The sequence below is a fragment of the Mustela putorius genome, unplaced genomic scaffold, assembly GCF_011764305.1.
Source record: "Mustela putorius furo isolate JIRA1106 unplaced genomic scaffold, ASM1176430v1.1 tig00003949_pilon_pilon_pilon, whole genome shotgun sequence".
Taxonomy (NCBI): Eukaryota; Metazoa; Chordata; class Mammalia; order Carnivora; family Mustelidae; genus Mustela; species Mustela putorius.
The window spans coordinates 7,155,318-7,179,097 of record NW_025422093.1 but is presented as its reverse complement, the minus strand read 5'-3'; the positions used below and the strand labels follow the sequence as shown (position 1 = coordinate 7,179,097).

Below are 23,780 nucleotides of genomic sequence, written 5' to 3'. Positions count from 1 at the left end.
AAAATCTTCAAAAAAAATATGTTGCATATGTGTGACTGCTCTCTAGAACAATTTATCTCACATCTATGAAATATTTTCATATGTTGCCTATATATAATATTTTAAAATCTTATTGCAAAACATATACATCAAAACATATTTTTCAAACTATAGCAAATTTTCTTTGAATAAATTTTTCAGAATACAGTTCCATTTAACTGAATGTTCTGGAAATTTTATTGTATACATTATATAACTGGACAGAATAAAAGTAAATATATTCTTAGTAAAATGTACCAAATATTACTCAAACTTTTGTGATTCAGAAGGTTTAGGTTCATCATTATAAATACCATTTACTATATGATTAACTTACTTATCTATAATTCAGCCTCTGGAGACGCATTTTTTTGGCTTTCCGCAAAGAATTTTAAAAGTAAGTTAAAAAGATCCTTGAGCTGATAAAAGTGAAGTCACGTAACAAATCTGCCATACTTTATTCATCAGAGAGTTCCTCTATTCTGCTTACTTAATTTTACACATAATTGTAACAAGCTACATTATCCAGTTGCAAAGCTCAAAATTACAGACACTAAATTAGAGGAAGGAGAATATGACACAGCATTCAAGCTACTTCCCTTTAAATTAGCCACCTACTAACATCACTGAAGTTCATCATTATTCTGTTCTACCATGAAAGGTTTTTATCAACAATAAACATAGGACATGGAATAACTGTGACACAATGTATGTGTACATAAGTGTGTGTGTGCATATTTGTGTGTATGTGCCTGGCATGTTTCATCTCTGTTAATCTGCCCAGACCAGTGAGGAAAACTGACAGGTAGTTTAGGATTACCCTTACATAGCTATTTTTTCATTTCCTTAATTTGAACAAAATGGAAGATCATTTTATCCTTGGTTGAATTAAATATCCTTTAAAAATCAAAACAAGAGAAAGAAAAAGAAAAAAAAAAACTGTTAAAAATACTAAGAAGAGAAAGAAAAAAACCAGGGTAGATTTTGTGATAGTTCAGGATCTGTCTTTCCTTATCAGCTGAAATTTCTAGATGGAAGATTCAGGTTTTAGGAGAAAAGTTCTTCAGAAAAATTTTGAAAATGGATGTTATTCTCTCAACTTCAGGACAGAATTTAGCTGAAGTTGATGATTACCTAAGGAACACTAGTCTACCCATAAATATCTGGCTTTTGGCCCGATGGAGTAGGCTGTTCTTGAGTTTATCTTCCAGAACCAAACCTTTCATGACCCAGGAAGATAACCCAAAACCAGGTACTGAAGTTTAAAAGATGCTGTTCTTACAGACATGGAGCTTCCAAAGAGTGATTCTTAAGAATCACAACTTTTAAATCATCCCACATGCCCTTTCCACAACAGCAGAGTGTGAACTGTGTGGGGCTGGAGTTACTAAAAAAAAAATATGTCAATAAGGATCACAAGAAGATTGAGCCCTATAATTCATGGTTTTCCACAATCGCTTCTCATTCTCTCTCTCTCTCTCTCTCTTTTTGAGTGCTTGCCATTGTCATTTTTGGAATGGTCACATTCTTTTATACTTTTTCATTTTTATAAATTTTTATTGATATATAATTCACATACTGCAAAACTCACCCATTTAAAGTGTATAATTTAGTGGGTTTCAGTATATTCACAAACTTGGGCAACCATCCCCACTATCTAATTCCAGAACATATTCATCACTGCAAAAAGGAACTCTGTACCATTAGTATTCACTCCCATTCACCCCTCCCTGAGGCCTCTGGCAATCAGTCATCTCTCTTCTATCTCTATGGATTTGCCTCTTCCGAACATTTCGTATAAATGGAATCACACAATATATGGTATGATATACTGATATATATTGAATGTTGTTGAATGGTCTCATTTTATTTCTGCTGTTCGTAGTGATAGAATGTTTCTGGTGTTTTTGTTTTTTCCTCTAGAATGAAATTTCCATTTTATAAGGGGGTATGTAGAGGCTTGTGTGTTTATTTTGTTGTGCTTCAGTTTGGGTCACCAAGCATCTGTTTCCCTTTCTGGCAATATTTTTCCAATTTCAAGGAACCTACACCTTCCCTGAAAGGGATGGACCTACCTCTTCCCCTGCAATGTAGGTAGCGTGTCTCTTGGCCATCTTTGAGACAAATTAGCCTGCCCTTCTTCAACCGCAGCATGGGCATAGGTGCAAGATATCTCCTGTTTGCTTTTCAAAGTCTACTCTCTAGCTTTCTCAATTCTGTTCTCTGACAAATCCCTCCTTCCCCCTGCCTTGAGCTGGTCTGTACAGACCACATCGAAGGGCCACTTTACTGCGTAGCTGCTGATTACTCTCTCACCCCAACTATCTAGTTTTCAAAGCTTGCCAAAAGGTTTCTTTAGCTTTCTATTCTATGTATTCTCCATGTAATTTCAATAAATTCCCTTTTCCGTTCATGTTAGTGTTTATTGTTTTAATCCCAATAACATCAACTAATACAAATCTCATCTATCAAGAAGGGATCAACATAGCATGAGAACACACAGAACACATATACACTATTTAGTTATGGTTCTAGCGAGTAATTATGAGCTTCCTTTGGGAAGATTGAATAAAAATATTACCATTACTCTCTTGTACAGAGAGGCTTAAAGCACCAATAATTCAATGTGTTGTCACTGCACAACCTACGGCTGAGATGATTTTTTGTAAAAGAGCATCTGGATTGGGAGAATGGTCCAATTTTAGAAAGAATGTTATTTTTCTTTGAAGAGAAAAAAGTACACCACTGTTTTTTTTTTTTTAATTAATTTCCTAACTTAGGAAATTTCCAAAACAAAGAGCTGGCCAAAATGGAACATATGGGTGCCCAATTTACATTTTTTTTTTCCTGTAGCAACGATAGATTTAATTTTCAAAAGGCAGAACAGCTCAAGATTGAGAAAGTATGCTCTTGGATACCTGATTTTATCCATTATCTTCAACACCTTCTGCTCAGAACATTTATTACGGTGTTATCAAAAGCATACAAAGATGCAGACCTATAATTTTATAGATCATACCGAAGCATGCTGCCTAATATCCACAGAAATAAAATAAAATAGAAAGCCCTCCTGTTATTCCATTTAAGTAAGGGTTGACATTTCATTCATGTACTTTTATTATCCATCCTAGGTTCCTACAGGCAGCCTGTGCACATCATAATTGCTCTTCTGAATTTAAACTACAAGGGCAGGGGACGGATCCACACTGACTAACATCTGATATTGATTTTTATGACTGTTGGTTAGAAAATATGTGTGCTATGAAGTCAAAAGACAGAGAGGCTCTATCATACCTATTATCTGATTTCATGAAGATCTGACCTCCCCACCAAAGAAAATATTGAAAAACGCAGAAAGACCAAGGAGGCACTACTTTAATCAAAGGGTCTTGTCCTTTCTGAAACAGATCCACAGAAACTCAGTCCCTGTTGCGCCCTTGGGTGGAGATGGGTGGGGGCTGAGCAGACGGGGGTTGGGGATGGGAGGAGGACCTCCCTGTCTTTCCATGCATTTTGATGGTAGAACCCTGTGAATGTATTACCTATTCAGAATTTAAAAACACACAATACAAAAAAACCCACAAAAACCCAAAGGGTCTTTGTTCATACTATTATGAAAATGTATCCATTTAGAATACTTTGATAGTTATGGTAAAATATTATTGGAAACAGACTTCGCTTCTTGATCAACACGGTTTGTGCCTTATATTACAGAATAAAGACAGAAGGAGAAAAGTGAGGGCTGTCATCTGATGGGGCAGTTTGAGATTTTCCAATTGCAAACACTAGTAATCCTTGTTGCGGTATTTAGTACAAAGTATGAAGGACTTAATCATAGTAGAGTTCTTTATAATCACAATTTAATTATCTAACCTAATTTCTTTCTCAAGGTAGGACTAAATCATCTCTGGAATGTTAAGTAATATAAGAAAGAGTTAACTAACTTATTAAGACATAAGATCAAGGCAATGTCAAAAATTAAAGTAATATCTTAAAAATTCTTAGCTTATAGATCCTCAGTTTATAAGATCAGAACTTGATATCGTCCAATTCCATTTTCATTTTCAAGACAAGGAGAACTTTTATGCTTAAGGAAGATGAGGGACTCTCTTTACACTAGTTTTGTTGGCTACTACGTATTACCCATTTGGTTAAAACTTCACTCAGACAGGGATGCTGTCTTTCTTGAATATTAATACTCTTGTGATGTTTTCTGTGCTGACGCCTAAACGGAATTTAATCTCACGGCATTATTGCTTATCATTTCTTTGTAAAAGCTCCTATTGAAAAGCTACTACCAGGAGTTATCATGGAAACCCCAGTGTGCTGCTGGGACATCCGTTACTTCTTCTGTGCATGGGATGATGCAGCTCAGTAGGCACATGGGGCCACGTGTCCAGACGAGGGGGTGCTCTACTACAAACTGTGGGGGCAGGACATGCCAAGCACAGCTGCAGGGAACAGGGAATTCCGCAGCCCATGTTCTTCTCCGTCACTTCATCATCACTAGGGAATGTGTATAAATTGAAATTTGATTTCAATTGTGGATTCTCTCCGACATCATCAAGGAGGTTTAAAATTACGGCAGCTCTAAACATCAGTCAAGAATGTGTGAAATGTTTAAAAGAAGGAGGTTTATTTCTTCTCCCTTGGGGGGATAAAGGAAATGAAAATGGATTAAAGAGTTCTCTAACTGTCTCAGAGCTTAACGCTTTTACTTTCCAGTAAAAAGATGTTTTAAAAGCATGATGCTTTGCTTATTATAGTCAGCTTGTCTGTATATCTCTCAGTGGACTATACTTGTCAATATTCAAGTTGGTATCATTCGCTTCTGGAAAAGCATCATCACTCTGAGAGAATCAGCATAAATGGACCACGTATCAGAAGTCCAACCACAAGGAACTAGAAAAGAATCAGATCCAACATACAAGAAATCACACATCTGGAACCGCAGTGCGGTTGCTCCTCCATGACCCTGATATATAACAGCATCAACACCATGTTCCTATGGCGCGGCAACCATGGAGGAAGTCACCCCAATGCCATGGTCCCACAAAATATAGGAGGCTCCTGTTAGCCAGAGATAATCAGTACTGAAGATGGTTGTGGAAATCGAGCACACTTAAAACTGGAAATCAAAAGGCCAGAGTAAATAATGAAAAAGGTTAGATTGAGACTTTCTTCTAAAACACAAAAACTAGAAACCATAAAAGCGCGTTTAGGAGTTAACAAAATATTGGTTAAAATTGGAATTCCTGTATGAGTTCTCACAACGAACAAAAACTAAACCAAAAAGGATTTCTGTGGAGGAACGTGAAATTTTTCTGACAGAATTCTATGACAGCTTGATGCCCTTCACTTTTTATTCTCACGGCCCAAGTAGACAGACAGCCTTTTTGCAAATGTATTTGCTAACCAAAGACCTCATCTATTTATTTATTTATTTATTTTTTTGTCATTTAATCTTTTGATTTTCAACTCATTCTCCTTTGAAACACTTACCAGGAAATCATCCTAATTCTTCACACATTGCTAGAAAACCACAACCTACAGCTTAGTTGTGAAGCCAGGGTTCCCCAGCACCCTCCCCCTAACTTCAGGCCATCCTGTGTCTTTTGCAAAACTTGTGGTTTTGTTCTGCAATTCATTTGTTCAGTATCCAACTGCCTGGAGGCAGACGGACAAACAGGAGGAGTACATGAAGGCATCCAATGAGAAAGAACGCTTGAGTAAGGACCAGTTCTAAAAATGGTCAGGTTCTTAGCAGTTATTTCTGTGTTATGATGATGTTTGCTTTCCTATACAACCTCCTTTCTGCGGGGAGTGCAATAATGAAAAATTCGGATTATGAGGACTGATTTTTAAACCTATTTTAAAGTAAATTCTCTTACACTGAAAGTCTACGAAACCATAATCTATTGGTGTTCTTTTTAGAACTTCATGCAAGACTCAGAGCACACAGGACGTCCTACTGAATGAATGATTAGCATATATCCAAATGAAAGAATCTGGAAATTTTAGTTTGGGGAGTTTTAAAGTTTATTCTGTTTTTTCCTTTTAATCTGTTTCAGGGAACAACAGTGAGGCCTCAGTTACTAAACAGGAATTACGCAGCATCTTCCCTTTTTCAACGAGATCAAGCACTGAAACAGAATGGACCTATAAGAGGCATTTCCTCCTTTATAGGCATTTTCATCTCCTTTGTAAGTTAATAGGTACTGAGATTGGACCTGAACTAGCATAATAAAGTGTATAAGACTGCATTATAGACAGTCCCCAAATATTTGTGTCTATGACTACCAGCCCAATTTCAAAGATAGATGACTTTAAAAAATCTCTTTCACATGTAACAGAACATATATGAATTTAAATAATTTGCAATAATGTCCCTATTCATTGAATTCTATTCTTAGAGGATACAAGCCTTGACCCAAAAAACATCTGTAAGTTACAACACGTACTGGCAACAGAGTTGTAGGTTTACCTGAGACTGTGCATTGACATTGGCTCCGTTTGTAACCAAGACCTTTACCACCTCTGCTTGCCCGGCCAAAGATGCTATATGCAAGGCTGTGTTTCCTTTCTGTAAAATGAAAAGATACATCAACTCTCCCTCTTTATTTCTCTGTTTTAACATTTTATAAAATATGGACTCCCTCTATGTTTATACGTTTCCCAAAGAGAACGTGGTTGGCAAGTTATCTCATGAGATGCTTGCCCTGATTCTTATCGAGGGCTGAATCCTCATTGAATCTGTTAAGTGACACAACAAGCATTCAATAGGGGATACTGACCTTCGTAGCTGCATCCACATTGGCTTCTCTCTGTAGCAGTTCAGAAACAACTTCTACATGGCCTTCTTTGGAAGCAAGATGGAGCGCGTTCAACCCATTCTGATTAAGAGTGAAGGGAAAGCTTTACTTAGCATGTTGAGAACAGAGCAGCAAACAGTCTACGTAGAACTCTTAAGATCACATCCCACCAACAATCACTTGTATGTGTGCAATGTAGAAACTTGAATTACAAATAAAGGTACTTAAAAGTCAGGTGGGTTGTTCTGGTATCATTAGTTACTAAATTTTAGGAATTATTAAAGGATGCCTACCTACATTTCTGAATGCTTCTTTAACAAAGCACAGTCATTTGAAAATCTAAGCTGATGACATTTAACCAAATGAACAAACAAACAAAACAAAACAAAACAACAAAATAACAGGGGTGCCTGAGTGGCTCAGTTGTTAAGCAGCTGCCTTCAGCTCAGGTCATGATCCCAGAGTTCTGGGATCAGGCCCCGTATCAGGCTCCCTGCTCAGAGGGAAGCCTGCTTCTCCCTCTCCCACTCCCCCTGCTTGTGTTCCCTCTCTCACTGTCTCTCTCTGTCAAATAAATAAAACCTTTAAAAAACAAACAAAAACAAACACTAAACTGGCAAAAAGAGAGAGTCTTGGCAATAACTAATGAAAGATTCAAGGAGTTTCAGACAGTCTGGAAGTTTAAAATCTTCGGCAAAAAATTAAATAGCATCAATAACCACAACTAACCTGATTGCAAATGTTGATGTCAACCCCATTTTTTATGTAGTCAAGGGCCTTTTCTAGGTGTCCAGCTCGAGCTGCTCTTAAGTAACTGGCATTGGCATCAGACTAAAATAAAAAAGAAAGACATTTTGATGAAAAACAAAACTCAAAGAATGTTAGACCTATTCAACTTACAGTCCAAACTAAAAGAAAGATTTTTAAATTGAACTATTATATTCTAACATGAAAATACTCTTAAAGGTCTTTTAAAGTCACTAAGGAAAGGACAAATTCTTGAAAAGTTGCTTTTAAGTATACAAAGTTACCTCTTATGTGATGTCCTAACTGATTCTGAACTGAAAGAGAAAATTCCCCATACTATGTAGGTACTTTAAATCTACATACAATTCCTAGAGAGTAAAGAGAAACCCCATAACTTCCTGGTGGTCTCATTATGAAAATCTCACTGTTTTATTTTGTCAGAAACTTCACATCTAACCCATTCTTTCACATTAAACTATTACAACCAATTTTTCAATTCATAGTTTCACAAATACATTTAACATTGTTATACTAGTTTAAGAGGAATTTGGAGGATGTTCTCTTGGATTTTCCTACAGCACATAGCCATGTGCTAGAATACTGAATGTATCTGAAAAGCATCTATAAATGTCTATCCAAATTATGAAGCATAATTCCCATATATTATCAAATAAGCGAAGGCCACCACCTGAGTATGAGCAGGAGCAAATAAATAAATGTGCATGTATTTAAAAACAACAAAAACCAAATCTGTGATACATTCACCAAAAGCTTACAACTCTGCCTTTCTGCTAAACTCTAGTACCCACGATTATGGGGTTGAAACCACCTACCAGTGAAGTCTTTAACAGAATGACAGTGAGAGGAAAAACTTCAAAGTCAGATCTGCACAATTTGGAAAGGAGTCCTGCTTCGTGTAGAACACCACAGAAGCAGGTTTCCGAAAGGAGAGCCAAACCCATCTCGTCACTGGTTATCAAAGCAATCATGCAGCGTATGGCTTAAACAACAGAGGAGAGAGTGTCTTCTGTCACCCATTTGGCAAATACCTTTGAAGCCTCTGTTCACAGGCCACCTCATCTGGAAAGCCTTCCCAGACCTCCTGGGCAGAGATGTGTGGCTCTGTGCTCCCAGAGCATTAATTTCATTAAGCCCTCTTGGTATTTCTCACATAGGCGTTAGAGTTTTGGGTGTACCTGTGCTTCTTCCTCCCAAATTGTAAGCCTCTTAAGAACAAGCATAGACAGATCAAGAGGTAGACAACTGGAAAGCGGACAAGACGCCAATCTTTGAGGAATGACTAATTCATCCCTGGAAATGTAATTGAGCTGAAGAAATCCCATCTCTCAGAAATGTCTTTGGTTCTGGTTGGGCCAATTTAGTTAGGATTCGACTTACTCAGGTCCTCAAAGGAGAGCCCACCATCTCTACAGTGTCCATCCTTCTCGTGTATGCCTCTCTGAAGGAGTATCCCTTTTCCTCTAAAACAGGCCTTCCCAATCTCAGCACTACTGGCATTTCTTTTTTAAGATTTTACTTTATCTTGAGAAATCTCTACACCCAACGTGGGGCTCAAACCCACAACCCAGAGATCAAGAGTCACGTGTTCCATGGAGTAAGCCCGTTGGGAACCCCTACTGGCATTTTGACTCAGGTAATTCTTTGATGTGGGAGATGTTCCTGTTCAGTGTCAATGTTTACTAGCATTCCTGTTTACTAGCATTCCAACTATCTCCTAGTGCAACTAGTAAAAATGTATCCTCAGTTGCCAAATTTCCCTTGCCGGCAGGGGAGGGAGGGACTTCTCCAGCTGAGAACCACTGCTCTGAATGAGGGGTTAGCTAATTTATTTACAGATTATAGGGTTCATAGGCTTCACTCTTTGGCCTGAGTTACCACATGCCTAGACTTACCACAAGGCAGTGACTACAGTATAACATTCATCTTTCTGTTTTCCCTGCAATTAGAAGCATCCTGGCCCATTAGCAGGTGCTTAAAAATGTTTTGTGAATGAATGAACCAATAAATAAGTAAATTGTGTGGAAGTAACTATATTAATTAAAATATCGCCTGCAACAATACAGAAAGGTTTCTTCCCAATAACAGCAGCTATTTCAATGGAGAAGCTACTAGAATACCAAGCTGACTTCCAGAAATGATAAAGGAAGCCACTGAGTCAGGTATCTGGGAACACACGCAGCTGTTGCCAAAATAAAACTGGGACTGGAGTCAAGCATGCAAATCATTTAATCAGAGCTTCAAATAAGACAAAGGACAAACCGAAGTTTCCAGGAATTTTAAGAAAAATGAAATATGATTTTTAAAGAGGCTCACTACTTTGAAATGGTTAGGGTTTTTTCTTGTTTGGTTTTTTCTTTTTGGGTTTTTTCTTGGTCTGGTTTAAAGTTCAGTTAGAAATAAATTAGCTAAGCAAGGATGGCTCATTGTACCATAAAACATCATCTCCTTTGTGCCTGCTCAATGACTTATCAGTGAATTTGCCCAGAAGGGCTCTGATGCCATTCTGGGAACAAATGACATCAGTCTGCCTGGATATTTCAACTGCCAGAGATAACAACTGTGAGTAAAGCATCCCCACTTCTGACTTAAAGTGCATAAAAACAGCAGCTAAAGAAGTTCCAATAGAGATATCATGATTCAAGGAAAGCCTCTGCATTCATTCCACATCTGAGAAGTTTGGTAATTGTATATACTGTCCATTTACCTCTCAGAATTATCCCACCAGACTCCCTAAAGAAAAGCCAAATACAAACAACATAAGCCACATTTTCTAATTCAGTGGTTCTCTACCTACTTGGAGTTCAGATTCTTTTGAGATTAACAAAAATTACAAGGAACTATTTTTCCTTTAACAGCTATGCATGGACACATCCATACACCAAATCTGCACATACACATCAAATCTGCAGGCACACACCTAATTCGCACACTAACGTCATGTGGTTCAGGATAGCCAAGCCTTCTCATGGATTCATGTTTAAGAACACCTACTCTAATGATGAAGGGCTTTCTGGTGGATACCTTCACCATATCTATTTCACCTAGTGACCCTGGTACCAGATAATCCTCTGAGGTAGGTAGTTTACCACCTGAGAACTTTAAGAACAAGAGAAAAAACAAAACTTGTTTTTCTTCACTTTTCTCAGCCCTCTGTTACATACAGGCATGCTTAACACATGAATACATAATAATCTTATACTTCAAAGAAAGAGTATGCAGGGAGAAACAGGGAGGAAAATATAAAGAAAAAGCAAGAGGAGGAACATGAAATCTGCCTGGAAGAAAAATGACGTCTTAGGAAGTGAAAAGGAGCTACAGAAAAGGAGCCAAGAAGATCCTCCATTTATTCTCAACCACCAGCAAGCAATGCAGCCACATCTTCCTTCCACGAACATTTGTTGAATACTGATGGTGCGCTAGGAGTGCTGACATCTGGGTGCGCGGTGGCAAACGCAACAGAGCAGCACAAATGAAGACTCACTTGCTTTTCACCTCAGTCTTAAGCTTTTCCAAATCATGTTGCTTAGGTAGCAGGGAAATAATGGATTCTTCACTTTTTTATTTTTTTTTTCAAATTTTGTCCACAGTACCTTTACAATGTTCTTTATTTCCTTAATGCTAAAATACATATAAGATTTTGTATTTGGCTCAATATCAGTGTATTGCATCTCTTAGCTGTCATTTCCTTAAGAAACTAAGGAGTTACTCTCACCACAGGCTACAGCCTGCTTTTTCATCTTAAATGTTCTATCATTAACAATGCCCCATGCCAGTTGTAGACACAGCACTACAGAAGGACATCAGGTCTCCTGAGAAGCTGAGCTCTGCCACATGAAAAGTCCTACAGAGGAGGTCACCCTTAAGGAGTCAACTGACCTAAAATGAATGTAAGCAGATTGGTCAGCATTTTTTTCCCCTAGATGATCAAAATCTGAAAGAAGCATCTGGAAAATGATAATATCTTTTATCACCACTTCGTGTCTTGTCTACTTAGTCATTTTACTAGACAGGAAAGAAATATGAACCATGGATGTTTTTCAAGGAAACAGCTTCAAGGATAGAGTCAAGCATTATTATGAATTAACATAATAACTCAGTATTCCCACCAATACTGAAATATTGATATTACTCAGCAGAAAGCAGTGATTGGAATGAATAAGCATTTCCCAAATCCCAACCTCAAGTAACCTCAGTAATAAGCCAACACTTCATAACTCTGACTACATGCTAGACACTATTGTGCATACTTATAATAGCTTCATTATATTAGTCACTTAATATTCTATATATTAATTTCATGAGTCCTTATATTAAGTTAGCCCTTATAATATTTCCATGCAGTAGTACAGTGAGTTAAACAGTGTCTCCCCAAATTCATGTTCACTTACAAACTCAGAACATAAACATTATTTGGACAAAGGATCTTTGCAGATATAATTAGCTAAGATGAGGTCAGACTGCATTTAAATGGACCCTAAATACAATGACTGATGTCTTTGGAAGAAGAAAAGATATATATGTATAACATCATTATGTTGTACACCTCAAACTAATATAATGTTACATGTCAACTATACCTCAAAGAAAAAGAAAAGAAGAGGAGACACACAGATACATAAGAGAGAACATGTAAAGATGCAGGAAGAGACTGAAAGCAAGTTGACAATAAGATAAACAATGCCAGGAGCCACCAGAAGCTGGAAGAGTCAAAGAAGAATAACACACCAGAGCCTTTGGAGGGAGTAGGGCCCTGTGGACACCTCGATTTTGGACTTTTGGCCTCCAGAACTGTCAGTCAATTCTTTTCTATTGTTGTAAGTCACCAGGTGTGTGGTGGTTTGCTACGGTGGCCCTCAGTACCCTTACTAGCTCCATTTTACAGATGAGGAAAGCAATAGAAAGAATACCTGATTTCCCCAGGGACACACAGCTTATGAATGGCAGGAATGCAAACCCAAACAGTCTGACTCCAGAATGCAAGCTGTTCATCACTACTTTAAGAAAAGGCTTAAGGTACCTGGGTGGCTCAGTCAGTTGAGTGTCCAGTTCTTGGATTTCTGCCCAGGTCATGATCTCAGGGTCCTGGGATCGAGCCCCGCGTCGCGCTCCAGCCTGCTTAAGATTCTCTCTCCGTCTCCCTCCACCCCTCGAGCACCCACACAAGCATGCATGTGTGCACCCTCAATCTCTCTCAAGAAATGGGAGGGCTTAATAAGTGTTTGCTTAATAAGTGTTTGCTCCATAGTTTATGCTTGGAGATTCTTGGTTCACTTGTTCATTCATCTTCCATGCATCCATCAGTCCATCCAACCACTAAATTAACCATGCAAATACTTTCAGGTACAACAAACATTACCAAGAACATATAACTCATCAGCCACTGCAACTAGGTACTAATGTTAGAGATATGAACCATAAATTCCTTTGATTCTCTTACTTTGATCTTAAGATCCCCAAATTTCCTAGCCACTCAGGTATACAACTTTGGTGTGAACCTTTTAACTTAGGTATAATTGACATATCATATTAGTTTCAGGCATACCAGGCAATGACTTGATATTTATATGTATTGTAAAGGGATCACCACAATAGTCTAGTTAACAGTGGTCTCCATACACAGCTACAGATCACGTGTGTGTGCCTGTGTGAGAAATGAGAGGTGTGAATCCTTGATTTCTTGTTTCTTCTTTATTTTCTCCCTCAGACTCTCTTCCAGAAAATGATGTGTATACTTTCTATTAAATATTCTGTATCCAGGGGGCTTTTATGGCTTTTATTTCCCCTTAAGAAGTATTTATCAGGGTGGCTCAGTTGGTTAAGCATCTGACTGATTCCAGCTCAGGTCATGATCTCAGGGTTGTGAGATGGAGCCCTGAGTGGGGACCACACTGAGCAGGAGGTTCTCTCTCTCCCTCTGCACCCCCCCCAACTCTTTCTCTAAAAACAAAATTTTTTTTAAAAAGTACTTATCATAATGCGTATCATACATACAAAAGAATGCACGAAACATATATCAACAGTTTCGAGAAATAATGAAAGAAACGCCGGCACGCCTGGTAAGCTCAAGAATGAAATTTATAAGCAGCTCTACAGACTTCCCATCGGTCCTTCCTTGACCAGCTCTCCCAAGGCATCCTCTGTTCCCGTTAATCATTCTCACAATTTTCCTCATAGTTTTCACATCTATGTAAACCTCTCTAACCTAAATACTACGCAGCTGACTGTCTTTGCATTCTCTGTAGGAGGAATCATACATTTGCACCCTTCTGTGACATGCCTCCTTTGTGTGCTGTTCTGTTTCTTGGAATCCTGCATGCTGACATGGGTAACTGCAGTTCGTTCATCACAGAGGCTGCAGAGGATTCCATTACATGATTGTAACATAATCTGTTTATCCACTGTGAAGTTGATGAATGTTTGAGTTGTTTCCAGTCTGGGTCTCCTACGAAGTGTGTTGCCGTGAACATTCTGGACCCAGTCCCAGTGCACACAGGCAAGGATTTTTAAGGCATATACCTAGTATCGCAAATGCTGTATCATTTGGTATGCACTAACTCAACTTTATTAGTTAAAGGCAAACTGTTTTTCAAAGTGATTGTACCAGGTTATACTTTCTATGGTTGTGATTATTGATCATTTCATATTCCTTAGCAATTAATCTTTGGGGATTCTTTCAGGCCTGGATTAATGATACCACACTCTGAAAAGGACTTTATGATTGCTCCTTCCAGTTGCCTTGAGGCACTATTAACCCAAGATTATTTTTAAAATAAATGCTTGCCTTGAGCATTTTTTGCCTTTGTTTCAAAAGACTATTTAGATAAATTTAGACTTCCAACTGGTATGGATAGGAGGGATTATTTTTCCCCCCTTCCAGCTGGTGATAAATTGAGACAGAAAAGTTTTTGCTACACTTTCTATGGGGTGGGTTTATTTCCAATCCACCTTTATATTGGGAGCCACACACTTGGGGGCCCAGTTTATTAGGGGATCTCTTATTAAACGGTGCACTTTGGGCATGTTCAAGGCTATATCTTCTGTGCCCTGTGTTTATGCAGACAAGTGAAACTGGTTCTTGCTTTCATGTCATTTTACCTCTACAGAGCCCTTACTTTCTTTGTGTCAGTTTACAAATACATTTCAAAGGACTTATTTTTATCATTATCCTAACATCTTAGCTTTCCTTACAGCTGGAAATACACTTAATATTTTTTTAAAGATTTCATTTATTTATTAGAGTGATAGCACAAGCAGGCAGAGCAGCAGGCAGAGGGAGAGGGAGAAGCAGGCTCTCCACTGAGCAGGGAGCCTGGGATCACGGCCTGAGCCAAAGGCAGAGGCTTCCGACTGAGCCACCCAGGTGCTCCCACTTAACACTTTTTCCCCATTCACCCTGCTCTAATTGCTCAGTTCAGACTCTAGCCCTGTGATGCCTAGATCCTTCTCAAAACCTCTAAGGGGTTGTAGTCAGAACACGCCCCATAGTTGAACATTCCAGAAGCGCTGAACACTGTTCAGGAGCCACTGGGGATTCTGAGAAAATCATGACAAAAGATGCCAATTAAGAGACTTCATTAAGCATTTTATGTAGGCAATTATTATACATGCATTTTTAGTGTTTATTTCTTAAAAATTCAGCCAGGACAGGCACCTTCATGACAGAGTTTGAAAAACTAACTTCTTAAAAGTAAGTGGCTTGAGGTCACACAGCTAATAAGTAAACAGTCAGGACTGAAAGCCTTTACTGCTTAAGAAAAGCCCAAACTCTTCCCTCGATGCCAGTGGTTCTGTGTGGCCCTAGAAGTGAAAAATCCCGAGATCAAGAACGAGGCCGCCTAAGCAGATTTCCTTATGCCTGTCTACAGTTTCACCCCAGGTAGATGCACTGTTAACTGCTTTATCTGTTGATGTTTGAGGGCATGCTTCATTTGTAAGAATGCTTCTGCTCTTAAACCACAATATTCAATTGCTATGGGATGGTCTGGGAGGCCCTTTAAAACCAGAGGCAAACAAACACTCCCAGACTGAACTAAAAACATGAATGCTGATCTTGAAGGCAATCTAGACAGCTTTTTAATCCCCCAAGGGCTTAGTATTTGTAGACAGGCCCCATAATTTCCTGGCACTGTGACATCAGCCAGTGCATCCCTTTGCCAGTAATGTTGGCCACCAGCCCTCTAACCCCCCTCCCCCATTAACAGACTCAGCAACTCAATCCTAGGCCCAGCTTCAATGTCACTTCACCTGTGCAATCCTCCTCCACAAACGCCACACGATCCCCCTCTCAGGGCTCCTACAGCACTTGGTCTGTTCTGCTCGGGTACAAGCTGTTTATCAAGATGGACTGTGATCTCTTGTAGGGCAGGTCCTCGTCTTGCTCAGGGCTGCATTCTACATAACAGAATCCCAGTAAATGCTGAATGAAGAAATGCTGACCCTTGTATGGACCAAAGCTCTAACTACTCCCTGAGGAGCAAACACCTTAACTCGGCTTAACTTGGAACCCAAACCCTCTGCTCTTTCTTACTATCTCTGCATTTCATCCGAGAAAGGTTAAGGGTCTAGTGACAGACTTGGGTTCTTCCGCACCTGAAGCTTCATCCACACTGATAAAGGGGTCAGTGCTCAGCGGGTCTGAGATTACTATGGGTCCCTACTTCACCTTGGGCAGAGCACCGATTTCTGTGACGCTTGCTGGGATCACCTGCGGAGCAATGTTATTTGTTTTAGCGATACCTGTCGGAAGGTTCGTGCAGGTGAGGTCTGCAATCTACTGTACTTTGCGACTCAGAAGACACTGAAGTGCTCTGGTATCTAAGAACATGGTCTCATGACCAACAACGATTGGACACCTATAATCTGTGGGGCATTTTCCATAGATTGCCCTAAATTCCTCTCACAGGGATGGGACCCAGTCTAGGTTACCATCATCCACATTTACAGAAAGTCGGGTTAGGTAACTTACCCAAGGGCATTTTTCTAGAAACCAGCAGAGGCAAGATTCGAATTCATGTCTCCCTGGTTTTAGAACTCTGCCCTTAATCCCTACTCTTTCAGGCTTCCTTGGCTCCATGCTCCAGAGTAATATAAAAAAGGAAGAAGAACATACATTCGTGGAGTAAAGAAGGAAAGAAAGAGCAAGAACATTTACGTAGAGTCATCAGAGTGACAGGTCCTCTGCTAGGTTCTTTCCAGGTCCTGCTGGAGTGTGGCCATTGTTCTTCTGACTGACATCTGTCCCTCACCTTTCCTTTTGTCAACACAGGACGGTGCCGGAATACAGACGCCCCCGCTCGACTGGTAATCAGTTGTGGTTTTCTTCCCACATGTTTATGCCAGTGGTCCTGGTTGTTGTAATTATGGAATTTAATTATGTACTATTTAAAGTATAAAATAGTGCAGAGACAGGATATTTTTATGAAAACTAAATTAAATGCTTTGGAAAGACTTATTAGAAAGAAGTTTCCTAAAAATATTCCTGCTGAATCAGATATGAATGGGATGATGGTAAGAGACTAAAATAAAAACCAGAAAAATCCAGAAAGATTCTGTACTCACATTACTTCACCAATTGCTTTAATCTCGAGCTTTCCTTCAAAGAGACTGAAACCGGGACTCCTAGAAAGAGCATTTATGGTATAGAAGGCCAAAGAGAGTAACAGTCAGGGGATTCACGCTTAGAGAAAAGCCTTCATCTTTATATACACTTTGGGAAAATGGATGTATTTTTCTGTGACTTAGGGCAACACTCAAATATTTATGAAATAAACGTACCTCTTAGCATTCCTGGCTGATAGTTATTTTTTTAAAGTTAACCAAATAACTCTGATACAAGTTTTGCTGAATAAAAGGCCTTCTGTTAATCATGCTTTCGACTTCTCAAGAAGTTAATTTCAAGAGGGTTCTAAAACACCTTTAATAAAGCATCTAATAAACACCTCCAGAAGCATCATCTGGGGGGTGGGCAGATCTAACAGAACTGTTGCCTGGCCATGCCTCAGAAAATATGGCCCAGGAAGAGCACCGATGTTATGATCTTTTCACACTGGATGCACTGATTCAGGCGTGAATGGCAACACCAGCTGCATCTACACAGACACGTCAGAAAATGGGTAAATCTGTTTACTTAAACCCACATTCTTAACTTCACTGTGGGCTTGTGCTAAAAGTGAAATCACAAGTCTGGGTCTTTAAGGAATCAACATTGTATCTCTCCTGAGCAGTAAAACAGATCCTATTGCATTTACTCCATCACCAGGACTGGGAGTTCGTAGTCCACACAGGGTTCAACATCTGGCAGCTCAGCAGTGGTGTCAACTTGGCCTTGACTCTGAGCATAGTTACTGCTTTCAGTGATCATACAGTCTGGCCATGCAGGCTGGAGCTGGCAAGCAGGATGAGATTTTATGGTAGCAGAACCTACAGAAGAGGATGAAGTCCACAGATGCTACTGAGAAAAGCCATTTCTACATACTGAATATGACTGAACGGCTAAGAGGAGGAGAAGCAGGAATTCTAGAAGGGGCCCAGTAAGGGGGGGAAAGAAGAAAGGAGAAGCCCCTGGGTGGCTCAGTCAGGTAAGCATCTTTCTTCAGCTCAGGTCCTGATCCCAAAGCATGGAGCTCCCCACTCAGCTGGAAGGAAGCCTACTTCTTCCTCTCCCTCTGCCCATCCCCCTGGCTGGTGCATGCTCTCTCTCTCTCTCAAATGAATAAATAAAATCTTAAGAAGAAGAAGAAGAAGAGGGAGAAAAAGAAGGAGGAAGAGAAGGAGGAGAAAGAAAAAGTGAGCAGAGATATAGAAATGGCAAGGTTTCAGGAATGGCAAATAAACAATTTCTACCGAAAAAGGGGAGGCCCTGGAGAAAATGGTAAAGGAAGGGTTCCTAGAAGATTTGGAATGGCACTTAAATCGGACTTAACTTCATCATAAAGATACCAGTAGCCAGAGAAGGGTTTTGCAGAGTGGGAAGAAATCATTAGATCCACATTTTAGCCCAGTTAATTGACAGCAGGTTCATGTTGGAGAAAATGGAGACAAAAAGACCAATGTTTGTCAAATTTATGATGCCTCAAGGATCTTCAGGGAAGACTTAAACAAATAAACAAACAAACAAATCAGACACTAAGGCCCCTACCCCCAAGAGGTTCCAGTGGTCTGAGATGGAACATTTTAATAGCTCAAATGAGCCTAATGTGCAACCAGATGTGAGTGCCACTGAATTCGGTCACAATAAAATCATGGCTCTGTGTGACAAAGAAAGAAAAATAACATCTGATTTCACTTATACGGAGCATCTAAAAAACAGACAAAGAAACAAACAAACAAAAACCAGACTCTTGAATACAGAGAACAAACTGGTGGTTGCCAAGGGGGGAGTTGGGGGGAATGGCAAATAGATAAAGGGGACAAAGAGGTACAGACCTCCAGTTGTGGAATAAATGTCACAGAGCTGAAAAGTATAGGCATAGGAAATACGGTCAATAATACTGTAATAACAGTGCACGGTGACAGATGGTGACTACATTTATCTTGGTGAGCATAGCGTAATGGATAGAATTGTGGAATCAGTACGTTGGACACCTGAAGCTAATACAATATTGTATGTTAATTATACTTTGATTAAAAAAAGAAAAAATATGGCTCTATGCGATATGGATATCTGGGGGCAATAGCAGGTGGAATGGAAAAGAAAGGAATGATGCGAGAGGCATTCTGAAGGTCTGCTGCCAGATTTTTAATTTCACTAGATCAATGTCTCAGATCTGCATGCCAGATTTTTAAAGTTTTGGCTTTCATGCTTGCCTCCCTCCCTTCCTTCTTAGTCTTCTATATCCCCCATTTAAAGCAAACTTTTATACCCAGAAGCTACAGATGTCAGGCTGTTCTTGGTAGTATCAGACAGTAATTGTTGGTGAATAAAGTAATACAGCTTTGTAAATTATTTTCAGTCAGGAGGGGGATTTACAGAGTATGAGGGCTGCTTTTCAAAGTCCTCTGTGCCCCTCCTCCTAAGTCACTGATTTAACGTCAAGCACAGTTTTGAAATAGAAGTGGAGATGCTTCGTAGAACTTCTCAAAACCTAAGACTGATATGTTTATCCGGAATAAAATAATTTTGGACAGAAAAAAGTGGCTCAAGAGTCACATTCTTCTGAATGTAAGGCTTTGAGAGTGTACACAGAGTCATGGGGGTACCCAAGCATATGGGGGGGAGGGAGTGGTAATAAAGGAGGGATTTTTCATTTATTTTTTTACCCACTAGAGTAGAGCAGAATCGCAGTTTATACCTTGAGACATGGCCATTCAGATAGTCCCCACTCAAAGTTTCCAGATATTTGAGAGTAAGATGTTATGTGCTGATATTTTATAGATCTCTTGCACAGTGATCTAATTCCTGACCAATTTCAAAAGAATGTGATGAATTGCGCAACTGACAACAACTGTGACATTCATGCGACAATCTGCCTCCTGTCATTAACAACCACAGATCCTTTGGGTACTGGTTTTCTCCCCCTCCCCCACCCTCACCCCCACGCCACCAAGTGGGTATTATTTATCTCCACATGTAAGTCCTTTTTAGGGGTGCGTTTTGGGGGTGGGGTGCAGAGATCCTAAGAGGGAATTTTGTCTGGCAAGTGCTTGAAAAAAACTCAAACTGTTTTAGTTAGGGAAGATCTTGAGTTCCTAAGGTTTCATTCTTTTTTATTTATCTGCTACCTAGTTACTGGAGATACACCAGGGTTCTCCATCCGTAAGCCAGCACTGGGAGGCGTGGGGGAGCTGGGAAGGGCTTAACAAGGAAGGAAAATGCTTCTAAAGGCTATCTGTGTTTCTAGTCATCCTTATCAAAACCACCCGGAGGACCAAGGGCTGTCTTCACAGATTCTTTCCCATTGCTGCAAGGCTGCCTTTGTTTGTAAGGGCTTCGCTTGGAACTAACCTTAGTTCATCCCTGAAAATGAGGTCACTGTCCCCTAACACATGTTAAGCATGGTTAGCATCTTTCCACCGGGCCCTTGGCCAGAAAGGCCCCTGCTGGTGCACATTTCAAATCTGCCAGGGTTCTTCTAACGCTGAAAGGCAAAACAACATTTCCATCTTTATCTTTACGTAGAGGGGACTGGGACCCAGTTAAAACAAATAAATACAGCGTTGGCCGGCTTTTGTTTTCATAAAGACAGTGTTTTTAAGAGATTGACTTGGCTGTGCCGATAAAAAACTCACTCTCATCAAGTCTGTCTGCTAAGATCTGGTTTACATCAAAAAGGAAGACCCGGAATCCAGGTCCCTTGCAGGGTCTTTTCTCACCCAGAATTCAGAGACCTAAAAATTCTCCTGGAGACTGATTAGAAATAAAAATAAATACTGAGAAGAAAGAGGTTTCCTATAGGGAGGGGAAAAAAAAAAAAAGCAAACCAACACATCGAGTGTTGGTGGTGGGTGGGAATTTCTAATACTCCTCAATGTGAAGTTGATTCGGTTCAGCTGCAAAGCAGGATTTATTTGGGTTTATCTGAAATTTTCTGGGAACATAAAATAAGATTATAACTTCCCTCTCAGGGGACAGAAGACCATTTGTATCAGGGGAGGAGAGTTGTATATCCTAATATTTTGTCATCAATAGAGTAATCTTGTGTTCTGATTTGTGGTAGCTTGGGACAGAATTTCAAACCACTTTCACTTACAACTTTCGTTTAAATAACTTTCCTTGCAGTATAGAATTTTAAGGTAGTGGGCTGTGGGCACAGATTATGTGCTAACACTATTGTATATTAGGCAGAATGCTATAAATGATGTTAGGACTAGATAGGTTAGAACAGTTCAACTAAATGACAGGTAAAGTCCTCCCTTTCCTAAAAGCTCCCTGATAATGGTGCAATGTGAAAGTACTCTTAGAGCTAAAAACAGGTAGCTTATTCCAAAATGAATAAAAATGGAAAGTGTTAATAAAAGTTCTGTTCTAGCCAGGGTACTGAACATAAGACGTAGAAAGAGGTGTAGCTCCTTATCCAAAATATTCCTGGAGTTTAAAATGAAAGCAAAATGAACTCTTCCCTTACTCCATTTTAGGACATTTTAGTATGGGGTGAGTTTGTCTTTGCAGAAGACTTGCAGGAGAGTACAGTTATAGAGCCAGGAGCCAGTAACCTTAAAATTCATAATCTATTTATTTTTTGTTACTCTGAAATACAAAGATCCAACAGGAATAAGTAAGCCTGGAAGACAGCCAGAGATGGAGAAATTATTTCTAAAATGTAGGTTTTCCAGGTGGATTCATTAACAGGCATGTTTGAAAACTCCACTGTGTTTGGACATGTTTCTGGTTATCTCTTGGGATGAGAAAGCACAAGAGAAATGGTAATACGCTGCTTTGGAAAAAACAAGTCTATCCACAGCTCTCTCAGTGCTCAGCAACTCAGCAACTCAGAACATAGAACAGCCCTGGAGAATTTTTTTTTTTCCCCTCCACCTTAAGCCACAAAGATGGACTATTAACACAAGGAAGATTTAACTCTTCTGAACATTTTAGTCGTTTCCATTTCAGAGAGTTATTGTCCCCCTTGAATTAAAACAAGAATGTAGCTGAATGTTACATAAAGTAGTTAGGAGTTATTGTTGGTTCGTAATATATAAAGGTTGTAGTTGCCAGGCTCTTCAAACATATGACTGAAAGCCTTTTCCATTTGTCAGGCAAAATGGTTTGAACTGAACAAAACAAAAAAACAAACAAACAAAAAAATGGAGAGCCTCTAGGGTCTTCAACCTTCTCATTATCAGCCATCCCTTCTCTTTTCTTGCTCTGCTTCATCCAGCTCGTCCATCTCAATTACTTCCCACATGAACATGTCCTTTAAGAAATTCTTTCTTGCTTTCCCATGAGCGAGGCTGCCTATAAGATACTGGCAGCCGAACCTGTACTCCATTGCTCCCCCGAGGAAGTGGCTGTCTTTCGAGAACAGGGTCTCTCACCCCTGGAAGGATCCCTTGACTTGTATACCCCATCATGCCTTCATTTATAATTGTTAGAGTGAGGAGAGTAATTTAGATAAGTGCCCTTGACTCACCTCAACGATATGTATTAAATAATCTCAAGAGACATAGCCCTGACCTAGTCAACTTGTGGGTAAAGATTCAGTATAGTAATGATTGAATCTTAGTCTGAATATATAGCTTTGTTTTGGATTATCAAAAAAATTGTGCATTTCAATTTTTCTAAAACACTTTTTGGTTTTGGAGGTAGGTTGGGTTACTGCATCATCTCTATTACAATAAATAAGAAACGGAAGCAAAAAGAGGTAGGATTTCCTTAACTACTTAGGAAATTGCTGAACACAGCAATCAGGATTCCTGGATTGTATGTTCTTCTCCCTACCTCATCGTACAAGAAGAACAGACTGGTCAACAATTTTATGGTTTGAACTAGTATAAGGACTTGGCTGGAGATTCTTCTGCCAGACTCCAGTAAAAAATGGGATCTCCAAGGTGTGTGTACTGGTTCACCCTTCCTTTCCCAGAACTGTCTTCCATGTCTCTACATGGTCCTCCTCAGCATACTAGGGCACGGAGATGAATCCGCATGTCGTGAGCCCTGCCACACAGATGAAGAGGGCTACGGCCAGCCAGCACTGTCCCTTCAGCCATCAAATGAAACTTTTCTGAGCCCCCATGGGATAGTACTACGCAGCCGAAATTTGGGAGTCTGTGTGCACCTTTGTTTTGAAAACCAATGGCGGGCCGTTAATGTAGACAAGGCCCAACCACAACAAAGGACTGCGGAGACCCTTAGAAACGCTCCTTGTAATACGAAGGTACTGCGAACTTACCACTTAGGAAATACAGAGCAGTTACTTCTGGCATTACGCATGGTGGGTTATATAAGACACATCAACTGTTTGGGATTTTTCCATTTATTTGGTATGTTATGAATCAGAACAGGGCTTCATGCCTAAGGATCCTTATTATGTAGGAGGCATTGGCATGAGTCCTAAAATATTTAATCCAGCGAACTATTCGCATCTTAAATATAGCAACTGAAAACAGTGATAAGCTAAAATTGGTCTAGGTATCAGGAGAAAAGAGAAAGTGTTTACTTGAATAGATGAACATTTTTTTTACTTCCTTTTTCTTTCTGAGATTAGAAAATAAATAGCTTGGTTTTTAGTGTGGATAGACTTAATA

At 39.5% G+C, this 23,780-nt stretch overlaps 1 protein-coding gene across 5 annotated transcripts in view; it reads right to left on the bottom strand.

Moving 5' to 3' along the window:
* The window catches only part of ANK3 (ankyrin 3), a 671,415-nt gene that overhangs the window by 215,091 nt on the left and 432,544 nt on the right, over window positions 1-23,780 (bottom strand). For all 5 annotated transcript variants that reach the window (XM_045069902.1, XM_045069903.1, XM_045069904.1 and 2 more), the window contains 3 exons: window positions 7,560-7,661; window positions 6,813-6,911; window positions 6,503-6,601 (listed from right to left, as the gene is read on the bottom strand). In XM_045069902.1, coding sequence (XP_044925837.1) covers window positions 6,503-6,601; window positions 6,813-6,911; window positions 7,560-7,661 — 300 coding nt within the window. The remainder of the gene's footprint in view (window positions 1-6,502; window positions 6,602-6,812; window positions 6,912-7,559; window positions 7,662-23,780) is intronic.